Source organism: Mus pahari, chromosome 17, assembly GCF_900095145.1.
Source record: "Mus pahari chromosome 17, PAHARI_EIJ_v1.1, whole genome shotgun sequence".
Lineage (NCBI taxonomy): Eukaryota > Metazoa > Chordata > Mammalia > Rodentia > Muridae > Mus > Mus pahari.
The window spans coordinates 67,977,231-67,990,364 of record NC_034606.1 but is presented as its reverse complement, the minus strand read 5'-3'; the positions used below and the strand labels follow the sequence as shown (position 1 = coordinate 67,990,364).

Here is a 13,134-nt window from a genome sequence, read left to right as displayed (position 1 = left end):
TTTATGTATAAACATAAAACATAAACATATTTACATATAAACACACACACACATACACACACACACACACACACACACACACACACACACACGGTTGCAAGGGTTGAGAAAGGGTCTTGTAAACCCCAGGCTATACTCAATCTATCTCCTCATGTAGTTAAGGATAAGCTTGAACCTCTGATCTGCTTCTACCTCCAGAGTGCTAGGATTAGCTTCCTTGTTATATTTTTAAGCATATGCTTTCTCTCTCTCTCTCTCCTACCCACATCATATGCTCCTTCCTAATGACAGGTATGATATTTAATACCTGTAGATATACGGTATTGATTATATATTGGTATAATTGATAGCCGTTGTAGTATTTAGCACAGTGATTCAGTAAGCATGATCCAACAGTAGCAGCAGCACTTGGAAACTTGTTAGATACTACAAACAATAAAGCAAAATATTTTAAAAGAAACTTACTAGACACACAAATTATTTGACTTCACTCAAGACCTACTGAACACAAAATCTTTTTTTAAGATTTATTTATTTGTTTGTTTGCTTATTTATTTATTTAATTATGAGTGCATCTGCATGTATACCTGCATGCCAGAAAAGGGCACCAGATCACATTATAGATGGTTATAAGCCACCATGTGGTTTCTGGGAATTGAACTCAGGACCTCTGTAAGAGTGGCCAGAGCTCTTAACCACTGTGCCATCTCTCCAACCCTCAACCCAAAATCTTAAGGTAGAGCAGGCATGTTTTGGTTTTGTTTGTTTGTTTTCAAGGTGTGGTGTGTGTGTGTGTGTGTGTGTGTGTGTGTGTGTGTACACTAAAACACATGACAAAGGAGGCCAGAAGAGAACATCAGATACCCTGGAGCTAAAGTTACAGGTAGATGGTGCTGAAACTAACTTAGGTTTTCTGGAAGAGCATCAAGTACTCAACCACTAAGCCATCTATCTCTCCAGCCCCTAACACATGCTATTTTACAACAAGTTCTCTGGGTGACTCCAGTGTGCCCTCAAGTCTGAGAACAATCCTATTTAACAATGGTAACAAAGGTATGTTTTAAAAAATGTATGACAAAACGTTTCTTGGGGAAACACAACACATATGTCTACTCTTCTCCAATATAGGGAACCCACAACATTCCAAAGTACAGATACCACCAGAATCCAAGTTAACGAACCATGAGCTTTATTAGGGTTACTTAAATGAATATGGGTGAGGGGTTACTTATAGAAATACAAGAAATGATTCAAGGACAGCTGCTTCACCAATGTCCATCCAAGCGTGGATGACAGATCACAAAGCTGGGAACCTGGAGAACACTGCACAGCTTGCAGGCAGCTCAACTGGTTAGAGAGTGTTCTCTCCAGGTGGCTCAGTTGGTCTAAACATCTTCCAGACAATTCAGCTAGTTTCTGCTTCTTCCAGACAGTTGGTCTAGTATCAGAAGCACTCTCAGTTTTTATTGCTTATTCTGGAAGAGATGGAGCCTAGTGAATCTAGTTAGTTTCAGGGACATCCCTAAACTCTTTTGAGTTATTTACCTTCCTGGTTAAAGGACTTCCCTACAGGGTGGAATGTAAAAATTTCTCAGAGGAAGCTGTTACACAACAAATTGAGATCAGTTCCTGCTCTCAGAGACTTGGATTGATAACCTATTGTAGGACCTGAACTTCCAGGTACCAAGGAGGTCTCAGTGCAAATGTCCTAGGGAACACATCTGAGAAATACCCATCTTCAACAACCCCTCTTAGATACAGCAACCACTCAGCAAATATACTGGTTATAATAACTTATTGAGGGTTAGGGTTATGGTTTGGTTGACAGAATGCTGGCCCAACATATATGATGTCCAAGGCTTGATCCCCAGCACCGCATAAAACCAGGCATGGTGATGCGCACTGTAATACTATATGGGTTCAAAAATCGCTGAAGGAAAACCTCCAAACTCAGATAGTATGCAAAGACGGTAGGCATAAATTTTTTGTAGCCTACTTTTTTTAAAAGATTATTTATTTTATGTATATGAATATACTATAGCTGTCTTCAGACACACCAGAAGAGGGCATCAGATCCCATTACAGATGGTTGTGAGCCACCATGGGATTACTGGGAATTGAACTCAGAACCTCTGGAAGAGCAATCAGTGCTCTTAACCACTGAGCCTTCGCTCCAGCCTCATGTTGCCTACTTTTAAGAAGGGTTCAACCTTTCCTTTAGCCCACCACCCAGTAGAGGTAGTGGAAGAGAAAAGTTATTAGGATTTGGGGAAAATGGACTTGGTCAGCAATAGTTCTTTGGTATGTGAGCTCAGTCTTCTTTGGCAGCAGTTCAGTCCCATAGCAAACACCAAATACATCTCAGCAGCTGCAGACCAGTCCTATAGGCAGGAAGACACCAGGCATGAACCAGCAGCTGTAGTTCAATCCTGAAGAAGCCACTAGTGTCACCAATCAACCTGAAGTGAGGCCACAGAAGTGACAAACTGCTGCAGGTACTTCAGGAGCAATTCTGGGTGAGTTTCTCTCAATAACATCTTTATCACAAGCTGAACTCAACATAGTTGAACCAATACAGGTTGTTAGCGAAGACTAGCAAGGTGGAGCAAACCAAACCAATGCTCAGTACTCATCTCCCACTGTCTGTGAGATCATATTTATAATCCTTCATCATGCATTCTTTCACGTGTTTGCTATATCCAAACATCCTTTCACCTGTGTCTGCTTCAGGAAAACATTTTTTCATGTGTCTGCCTTAGCAAGACATCCTTCTACCTGTGTGTCCCAGCAAAGCATCATTTGATGTAACTATTTTCCAAAGAAACTAGATGTTTCCACTTCAAAAGACAAAGAGCATTTATTCTGCAGAAACATCCAGTAATATGGGAATCAACCATTCTCCAAAATGGCAACCCCAGACTAAGGCATGCAGGTCTTCTCATAGGGAACCAGGGGGAATTATCTAGAAGAATTAAGTAATCTAAAATTTCATTGATGGGTGCTAGGGGGTCACAGATGATCAGTGGTCTGCATTCTTTTTTTTTTTTTTAAAGATTTATTTATTAATTTTATTTATGTGAGTACACTGTAGCTGTCTTCAGATATACACCAGAAGAGGGCATCAGATCTCATTAGAGATGGTTGTGAGCCACCATGTGGTTGCTGGGAATTGAACTCAGGACTCTGGAAGAGCAGCCAGTGCTCTTAGCCGCTGAGTCATCTCTCCAGCCCACCTGCATTCTATTTTGTTTTGTTTTGTTTTGTTTGTTTTGTTTTGTTTTTTTAGTCTTTTCGAGACAGGGTTTCTCTGTATAGCCCTGGCTGTCCTGGAACTCACTTTGTAGACCAGGCTAGCCTTGAACTCAGAATCCGCCTGCCTCTGTCTCCCAGGTGCTGGGATTAAAGGCATGCACCACCACACCCGGTTGCCCATCTGCATTTTTTTTTTTTTTTTTGCATTCACAAACCCAATACAGTTTAATTGTTTTCAATCAAAGGCTTCCACTTACATCTGTTTGGTTAATGATAAATAAAGACAGTTTAAATGCTTCAGTCAAGTAACTCATCAAACCCAGGTTTGAATTATTACTGTTACTATTCAGCAACTCCATCCAAATAACACAGATACTGCACTCTCAGGAAAGGAAAAGGTACAGCTGCGGCAAATGCTGAAGTCTGCGTTCTAAGCATTTAAAAGGAACAGCCACTCTGCATCCTTTCCTCTGCCACTCTGCTTTGATAATGTGAATTGTCACATTTTACTTCAACAGATAAAGCACTCTGCTGAGAATATAAAAAGTTATAAAAATGTAATCATAAAAGACTAAATATTGGTAGGCATGTCAACTTTCTTTTAATAAAAACAAAAATAGTCATTGTTATCTATTTAAATAAGTATCTTGTTATAGAGTGTTCCAGTTATTGAAAAGGGNCCCTTAAAAAACCCAACTGNCTACGTGTAAACCCTACCCCTCTTGCCTCTTAAGACAGAANTGAGGGAAGAGTCATTTAATGTGCAAATCGGCAAAACAAATGTGGAGGAGCAGGGACTTCTTGAAATGATGTTCCCAATCAATTTGTGGTTTATTCTTTTACAGTATCAACCTTCCAAAAGTAAAATAACCAAAGATGTCTTAAGAATACAGAAACAGACCTTCATCTTTGCATTCCGTTCCAAACACAAAAAGTATGTACAGCATGTTTAATAATATGCAATATGCAAAAGCTTTGTGTTGCAGTTAGCAACATCTACCCCACCCACCCTCCTTATTCACAAGTGTACCTCTACTAAACACAATTACATCACTAAGCCTGTTAGTTTGGGGTTCTTAAATTTGTTAAAACTGGAAAATCTTTGTGTAAGGGCTCCACTCATTTGACTCAAGTTTGTAGACTTCCACAGTATTCAGAAATTCATTGCCATCGAATCCTCCCACTGCATAAATGGTATTCCCTACAGTTGTGATCCCAGCATTGCTCCTTGGTGAAGTCATATTTCCCATCATCTTCCATTCATTTCTAGTTGGATCATACATCTCCACACAATGATGGCGTGAGAACCATCAAAGCCACCACCTACAAACAGTTTTCCATCAAGCACAGCGACTCCAGCTCCTCGCCTAGCCACATTCATGGGTGCAATTAAAGTCCAGGTGTTATTTTCAGGATTGTACCATTCTACTGTGTTCAGACAATTCCAAGATTCTGCACCTCCAATTATATACAAATAACCACCAAGTTCACAAACTGCAGACTGGTGTCGACGAATGTTAAGAGGAGCACAGCTTGTCCACAACTTCGTTACAGGATCAAATACATCACAATTTTCAGACCTTTTTGACCATATGGATCAGAGCCACCAACAATGTACAATTTCCCATTCAGAGCACACACTCCTGCATTACAACGGTTAGTTCTCAACTCTGGAACAGGGGTCCAGTCATCAATGCTTGGATCATACATTTCTCCACAACTCAGGTCATCTGAGTGTCCATTTGATCCACCCACCACATAGAGCTGTCCCATCAGCACAGCCATTTGAAAGCAGGCTCTTGGTGTTCTCATGGGAGCAAGGAAGGACCAATGATCTGTATGTGGATCATAGCATTCAACTGTTCGAAGACATTCCTCTCTGTTATAACCACCTGCAGCTATGAGTTTGCCGTTCATCTCTGCTGTCCCTAGTCCAGACNGTGCATACTGCATGGGAGACATGGGCTTTTCTAGGAGCTCATCTGGTTGCATCTCAAAGCTTAAACTCTTGCTCAGTTTTGGAGTACTTGTTGGTGAGCTCTGTGGACTGTTCCGCCCATGAAGGAAAATGACACAGAATGTACCGTCCAGCACAGCCAGGCACAAGTAAGTGTTATTTGAAGTCTTTTCTGAAGCAACGATTTTCCACTCATGCTTAGGGCTTTGCATTGAAGCATTTAGAGAAGAGAGACATCCAGTGGAACTGCCACTTATCTGCTTATGGCCATTCTCACGGGGTGGCTTTTTCTGCACAAACTGAATGTGGTCATCATCACTGCCAAACACCTCAGCCTGTCCATCTAGTGGGTTCCCATCAAGCAGCTTGTGATCAGCTGAGTAGTACAAGGTTTGAGCCTCTTCCATGAGCTCCTCCAGGCTGTCTCCATTCTCCCAGATGCTACGCTGCACCCAGTTGATTACCTTTGTATACAACTTGCCATTGCTGGGCAAGGACACATTATCTTCAAGCATTACCTCCAACTTTAGTCTCGGAAGCTTAAGAAATTCCTCTTCTTCTGAAATTTGTAACAAATGCTCCTGAATATAAGCGTCAACTTTATTCAACAAACGGGAGTCTCCCATACAACTTGCAAAATTTCGGTAAGAGATGCAGCTAGTAACATCCATTCTAGATAGTAAATAATCTCCGCAGACCTGCTTGACTAGGTCCATCTTCAGCTTCTTGGCTGCAGAATAAACATCTTTTACTAATTCCTTATCAGCTTTCAACTGAGCAGTGTATGCGTAATTCAGCAAGACTTCAACAGCTTCTGGATTGAGATCATCCAACTTTACATGAGAAACTCCATGAGGGTCACTGTCACTATTGAAGATTTCAAAAAGATAGGGGCTACAGCAAGCCAGGACTGCCCTGTGTGCTAGCATCTCATGGCCACAGACCTGGAGTCGAACATCACAGAACTGCCCACTTTTCCTCAAGGCATTTAATTTGGCAACAGATGATTCAATAAAATTTTCATCTTCAAACATCAAATATCCATTGGGAATCATTTTTCCTCATAAATTTGGCAACAATTACTGAAGAGAAATGTGTCACTGAGAACGCAAATGATCCAAAGATAAAGAAAGGAGTGTTGAAACAAAGCACTTCATTACAGTGTGAAGAAAGGTGGCTGAGTGAAGGGATGTCTTAGGCTTTAATGGTGGTTCCAAAACTAGCAGGCTTGAAAATTATGTAATCAAGTCCTTAAAAGCTATAGACATGAATTTCTTCTGTGATAATCATGCATCATAATCTGGGTCATCTCTGAAGAGATGGCGAAATTCATTTCCAGAGCTTCGACGGGCTGCAGGCGGAAGGCGCTGGAAGGGGCGCGGGGCGACCGGGCGGGGAGGCTGCGGGCCAAGGAAGACCAGTGGGCTACTCGCAGGAGCCGCCACAACACGCCCAGCACCTCCGAGCGACCGACCGACCTCCACGCGCGTCCCGAACACCCCATCTGCATTCTTAAGTCATGAATGATTAACCATAGGATGAAATAGGGTTGGGGCTGGTGAGATGGCTCAGTGGGTAAGAGCACCGGACTGCTCTTCTGAAGGTCCGGAGTTCAAATCCCAGCAAAGACATGGTGGCTCACAACCACCCGTAACAAGATCTGATGCCCTCTTCTAGAGTGTCTGAAGACAGCTACAGTGTACTTACATATAATAAATAAATAAATCTTTAATAAAAAAAAAAAAGAAAGAAAGAAAGAAATAGGGTTGCCCAGCACAGATGGCCCATTCTGAGATAAGATATTTCCCCATTTTTGTTATTATCCCCAGGCAGTTCTTTGGGAAGGAGTTTGATGATCTTATTCTGGATTTTATGGTCTGTTCCTAGAGCTAATGTCTTGTGGCCTAGTTTCTAGGACTTACGGTCTGTTCCTGGAGCTGGTGCCTTACAGCCTTTTTCTAAATCAGGCCTGGTTCTTAAATGGAGACAAATGGGGTTTATGTTGTCCTTGCAATACTAGTATTCAGGAGAGAAAAGCAGAAGAATCAGAAGTTCATGGGAACCTGTTTTGAAAAATCAAAGATATAAAACTAATAACTTATTGAATTATTAAGAATAAATTGATAAAAAAAATAAGCTCCATGATGAAGAGACAGATTAATCAGCAAGAAAATGTAGAGAGACTTTCTTATATATTGTATGGATGCATCACCTGCCAATCAAAAAGGCAACAACCTATGGCTTAGGCAGGAAATAGTAGGTGGGACATCTGAGAGGAGAAAGAATTCTGGGATAGAGCCATGTGAAAGAAGATCCGACCAAGAAGATATGAGAAGACAGAGACATAGGTCCTGAGCACAGGTAACCAGCTACGTGGCAGAATGTAGGTTAAAATAAGTGGGTTAATTTTAGTTATGATCTAGTTAGAAAAGAGTCTAGCTATATGACCAAGGTATTTGTAAATATATTTTGAGTCTGAATCTTATTTTTGAGAGCATGGGGTTGGTAGGAAGAACCAGACATAACTTCCTCAAGGGAAAAATCAATGATTTTTGAATCTTAGATGTTTGAATAAATCTTAACACTGAGATAAATCTTATATTCCAACTAAGCCTGAGCCCTCTACCTAAAGAAACTTTCAAGTTTCTTTCCACAAAGAAAGTAAAAGATTCCAGGGAAGTGGTAAGTCAGAGATATCTTTGCATCTACTTCCTTCCCACAGCCTTTTCTCTACTGTTTAATAATCCCATTTTTTTCATATCAGGAGTTTTCACATGGGCCTAAAATCCTGGAAGTGGGAGAAAGGAGTCCCATTTCATATTATATTCCCTCCTCACCTTCAGTGAATATTGCTGGAATCTGTCAACACCAGCTACAGCTGGTATGGGGGAAAACCTACACTTAGATACCAGTCAGAATCAAACTCTTAATGTAGCTCAGTACCATGAGCTGAGCCTTATGACTTATTGTCTAAGAGCCCAGGTTCTGAACTCAGGTAGCTTGAATTTGCATCTCAACTCTGTTACCAGCTAATCCAGTTTATGTACCTTTAAATGAGACTACATTGATAGTAATTTGTATCTCATAAAACTATTGCATTACATTGATTAGTTTATGTAAAGTGATAACCTGTTTGCTACATATCAGATCTTTCAGTTTCTATGTGTCTTACCCCAAACAATATTAATAAGGCTACTGAAATATGTGCAAGCCTTTAGGCTATACTCAATAAGTTGGTTTCCCTCGTCTATTAAATGATGATAATTCCTTATACACATAGGGAAATGATTAAATGATTTATTATTATTTAGCTCAGGGCCTGGTATTTTGGATATGGTATACCAAAAATAAACTAAAATTTTGATTTTTGAGTGTATAATGAGCTTGTCCTATCACTTTCTATGGCTTCCCATAAAGAAATGGAGCAGACTGAAAGGTGGGGCTTATTGTGGCAACAGGTAGTTTGTAGGGATTTACTGAGAAGATTATACTGTAGCTCCTTCTGTGAACTTGAAGAACCATTCTAAAACATTTAATTACCTAAGAGCAAAGCCTTGTAATGGTGGCAGTAACCTAGTAACCTAGTTCAGAATCTCCTGAGAAACTCTTAAAGGCATACTCAGCCAGCCTGCATCCTTAAGATTCTGACCCCATAGTTCTGAAGTAGAACTAAAGGGTCTGTCACTTTAAAACTTCCTGGTGATTCCCACATGCAACCAGACTGAGAATCACTTCTCTAAGACTTTACTATGACATCAAAGCTTTCTAAACTTCTGAGAAACATAGAACCCATGGTGAGAGGAGAGGGACTGAACAGAAAGCTTGAACAGCAAGTTAATTCCCTTTGTTAACTGGAGGGTGCTCTGCTCTCTGTGTTCCTAAACTTCTTGCATTGACACAGTACTTCAAGAATAAGGTAAATCTCATGATCCTTATGCTAGGTTTACGTATAATGATGGCTTCAAGGAGTCTAACATAGTAAATCAAATGGCCTCTATCAAGTCATGACCTCCCTCCATGAGAAAAGTAATTTTTAATTAATGAACAAATCAGTATTACCTATTGTCACTGTGTCTCCTCCAACAGTCTTTTTTTATTTATTTGATTTATTTATTTGGCTTATTAAGATCAGACTTATAAGTGTGACCAAAATCCATGCTTACCTAGGCCATTGGCTGAAATAAAAGGTTTTCTGAACACTACATACAGATATTAAAACACCTTTTTCATTATTGTTTTTTATTTTTGTTTTTCGAGACAGGGTCTCTCTCTGCTTGTGGACGTTGTACATCGTGGTGCGCACTAGGCTCCGCACCACGATGTACAACGTCCACAAGCAGAAGAATCACTCTGGCTTGTGTTCCCAAAAGCTACCTCAGTCCTTTTTTTAATATATAAATTTTTAAGTTTTTTTTTTTAAGATTTATTTATTTATTATATGTAAGTACACTGTAGCTGTCTTCAGACACTCCAGAAGAGGGAGTCAGATCTTGTTACGGATGGTTATGAGCCACCATGTGGTTGCTGGGATTTGAACTCCGGACCTTTGGAAGAGCAGTCGGGTGCTCTTACACACTGAGCCATCTCACCAGCCCTTTAAGTTTTATTTATTATTATATATAAGTACACTGTAGCTGTCTTCAGACATGCCAGAAATGCCAGAAGAGGGCGTCAGGTCTCATTACCAGTGGTTGTGAGCCACCATGTGGTTGCTAGGATTTGAACACAGGACCTTTGGAAGAGCAGTTAGTACTCTTACCCACTGAGCCATCTCACCAGCCAAGAGCAGTCAGTGTTCTTACCCACTGAGCCATCTCACCAGCCCGAGCTACCTTAGTCTTAACCCCAAGATTTAATCACTAAAATGCCCTGGGAAAATCTAATATTTAACAGTCTGACTCCATACTCTTTGTCTATGCCTTAGCCATGGTACACAGCCAAATTGAAATGGGCTATTCTAGGGCACTTTTCTAACCCTATAGCTTATACCACCCATACTTGATCTTTTCTGACACACACACACACCACCACCACCACCACCACCAAACTATACATCACTGCTTTTTTTTTTAGCTCACTTTTAGGAGTCTTCATATGTTGATATCCACAAGTTTAGAGATTTCAGGCTAGTTTCTTAGGTAATATAAGTAGCCTAGACTAAAATATTATGTTGTGGTTCTTCTGATTCCTTCTCAGTGGTTATGCTGACTTACCTGACAATTAGTAGCTCAGTTTTAGAAAAATTGGAGATGAAGAAGAGTGACGGACCCTAAAGGAAGCAGCTTCCTCATCCTTGCTTTCTCTAGTGCACAAGTGTAGAATTTAATCATATCCAGCTCTGTGGATTTTTCCAGGAATTCTTGCCTGCTTAATAGTCTATTTGAGAAGTAAACACTCTGTTTAAAGCAACCTACAAGTATGTATAATGTTAAGTCAAAACAAAAAACAGAGACTTTTCCCTATGGTCTAACCAGCTAAGCTAATTTTTTTTGTTATTCTAATGTGTCTGTGTGGGTGGTGTGTGTGTGTGCTCACATACATTTGCACACTTGAGGGTGGGTATCCCTAATGGTAAGAAGAAGGTGTGGGATCCCTAGGAGTGGCATTGTCAGTCATCCAGTGTGGGTGCTGGAATCTGAACTCCAGGCTTCAAGATTGAGCAGAAGGCAATCTTAATTGCTGAACCATCTCTCTCCAACCCTAATACCACATTGCTTATAAGAACAGAAGATAGGCCTATGTCAAGACTGCCTTAAGTGGTAATCTTTCCTTTTCTAACCTATGATTCTTGACTTTTAGGACTAATGGAGTTGGAATCCATAGAGCTCTGTCCTTATGATCCAAACCACAGGATACCTGCCAGCAGGTTACAGTACCATCTGGCATCATGCAAAAAGGTAAGTTTCCCCAATAATAACTGTAAATTACAAGAGAAGGAAATGTTTTCAGAATATAAAAAGATAGTTCTTTGGTTTTGCTTTTTGCTTCTGATCATAGCTAGAAACTAATAATCATTCCTTTTGTTTGTTTGTTTGTTTTTTGTTTTTTTTTTTTTTGTTTTTTCGAGACAGGGTTTCTCTGTGTAGCCTTGGCTGTCCTGGAACTCACTTTGTAGACCAGGCTAGCCTCGAACTCAGAAATCCACTTGCCTCTGCCTCCCAAGTGCTGGGATTAAAGGTGTGCGCCACCACCGCCCGGCTACTAATAATCATTCTTAAAGGTGAGATATAATATCTCTTCAGAAATTTTCCGAAATGAGAGGAGGATGGAACACAGGAAAAAAACTAACAAGAATTATTCCTTCTAGAAAAATCCAAAGATAGCTAAAAAGATGGCTAACTGCAAATATAATGCTTGTCATGTGGTCCCAATCAAAAGGCTCAAGGAACATGAGGCCAACTGTATCAACAGGACTGCAGTGGATGATGGTAAGTTTTTTACTTGAGATCAGGTAGATAAGACCAAACTCTATGGCTTTCAACATCCCCACATCTCAGTGTAATTTCGAAGCCTTAGTCAAACAGCAGATAAAAGTTTGATTTTATATTCTACTTCAAGAACGTCTTTTCTACTTTGTTTCAGAGCCACTTAATCTTCAAAAGATTACTCACCCAATTTTTGAAGAAAATGAAAACTTCTCCAGTGCTGGGAGTCAGTTTTCTGACCCTGATGTCTGGAACGTGGGTGAGCAAGGGTGAAACAGAACATAACTGTGAGCAGAAGTGTGCTTTAGAACTAGCAGATAGTAAACACAGCCTGAATAATAAATACTTAACGCTCTTCTCACCAAAACCACTCACTAAGAAAAAAAAAAAAAACACTCACTACAAATCACTAAGACTAAGAATGCTACCTGTCTCTAGAGGGATGGCCCAGTTAAAAACAATAGTCTAACCGAGCTATAGGCCAGCATGCCATTTGTCACAGCCTTTGACCAGGATGGAACCTTGATTAGCCAAAGAGGCCAAATCATCCTGATTTACATGGTAAAGACTGTGCAGCTGAAAATTCAGACTCAACACATAGGTCCCTATTCACATAGTGAAACTACCAAAAACTAGCCATAACCGAACAAGTACATCCCCCAACTGGAGACACCCCCACCTGCAACTCCATGTACAAACAGTTTTGTGCTACAGGGGTATTTTTGTTACTGCCCAGCCCCTCTGCTCTTTTCTAATGTACTCAATAAGCAACTATTCCTTAAACAATAGTATATTCAATAACTATTGTTCCTTTTTAAAAAAACAGTAATCTAGCTAAAATCTAAACTTACATATAAAAATTAAGGGTTTCCCATCTTGTGAGACATTGTAACTTACCTGTAATCTCAGCACTCAGGAGGCAAAGGCAGGAGGCTCTCTGTGAGTTCAAGGTCAGCCTGATCTATACAGGAAGCTCCAGGATAACCAGGACCACATAGAGGATACAATGTCTCAAAAATTAATTGGACATAAAACTACCTGAGGACCCACTAATACCACTCCTGGGCATATACTCAGAAGATGCCCCAACATGTAATAAGGATACATGCTCCACTATGTTCATAGCAGCCTTATTTATAATAGCCAGGAGCTGGAAAGAACCNAGATGTTCCTCAACAGAGGAATGGGTACAGAAAATGTGGTACATTTACTACAATGGAGTACTACTCAGCTATTAAAAACAATGAATTTATGAAATTCTTAGACAAATGGATGGAACTAGAAAATATCATCCTAAGTGAAGTAACCCAATCAGAAAAGAACACACATGCTATGCACTCAATGATAAGTGGATATTAGCCCAGAAGCTCAAAATACCCAAGATACAATTCAGAAACCACATGAAACTAAAGAAGAAAGACCTAAGTGTGGATACTTCAATCCTTCTGAGAAGGGGGAACAAAATACCCATGGAAGGAGTTACAGAGAGAAAGTGTGGAG

At 40.2% G+C, this 13,134-nt stretch overlaps 1 protein-coding gene and 1 pseudogene across 1 annotated transcript in view; one reads left to right on the top strand and one right to left on the bottom strand.

The window, feature by feature from the left end:
• Positions 1-3,695: 3,695 nt before the first annotated feature.
• On the bottom strand, positions 3,696-6,611 carry LOC110335004 (annotated as a pseudogene).
• A 2,389-nt stretch (positions 6,612-9,000) lies between these two features.
• Positions 9,001-13,134, top strand: part of LOC110335318 (gametocyte-specific factor 1-like) — an 8,095-nt gene continuing 3,961 nt past the window's right edge. Inside the window, exons 1-4 of the mRNA XM_021217405.1 lie at positions 9,001-9,125; positions 11,009-11,106; positions 11,517-11,637; positions 11,792-11,893. Coding sequence (XP_021073064.1) covers positions 11,014-11,106; positions 11,517-11,637; positions 11,792-11,893 — 316 coding nt within the window. The 5' untranslated portion in view covers positions 9,001-9,125; positions 11,009-11,013. The remainder of the gene's footprint in view (positions 9,126-11,008; positions 11,107-11,516; positions 11,638-11,791; positions 11,894-13,134) is intronic.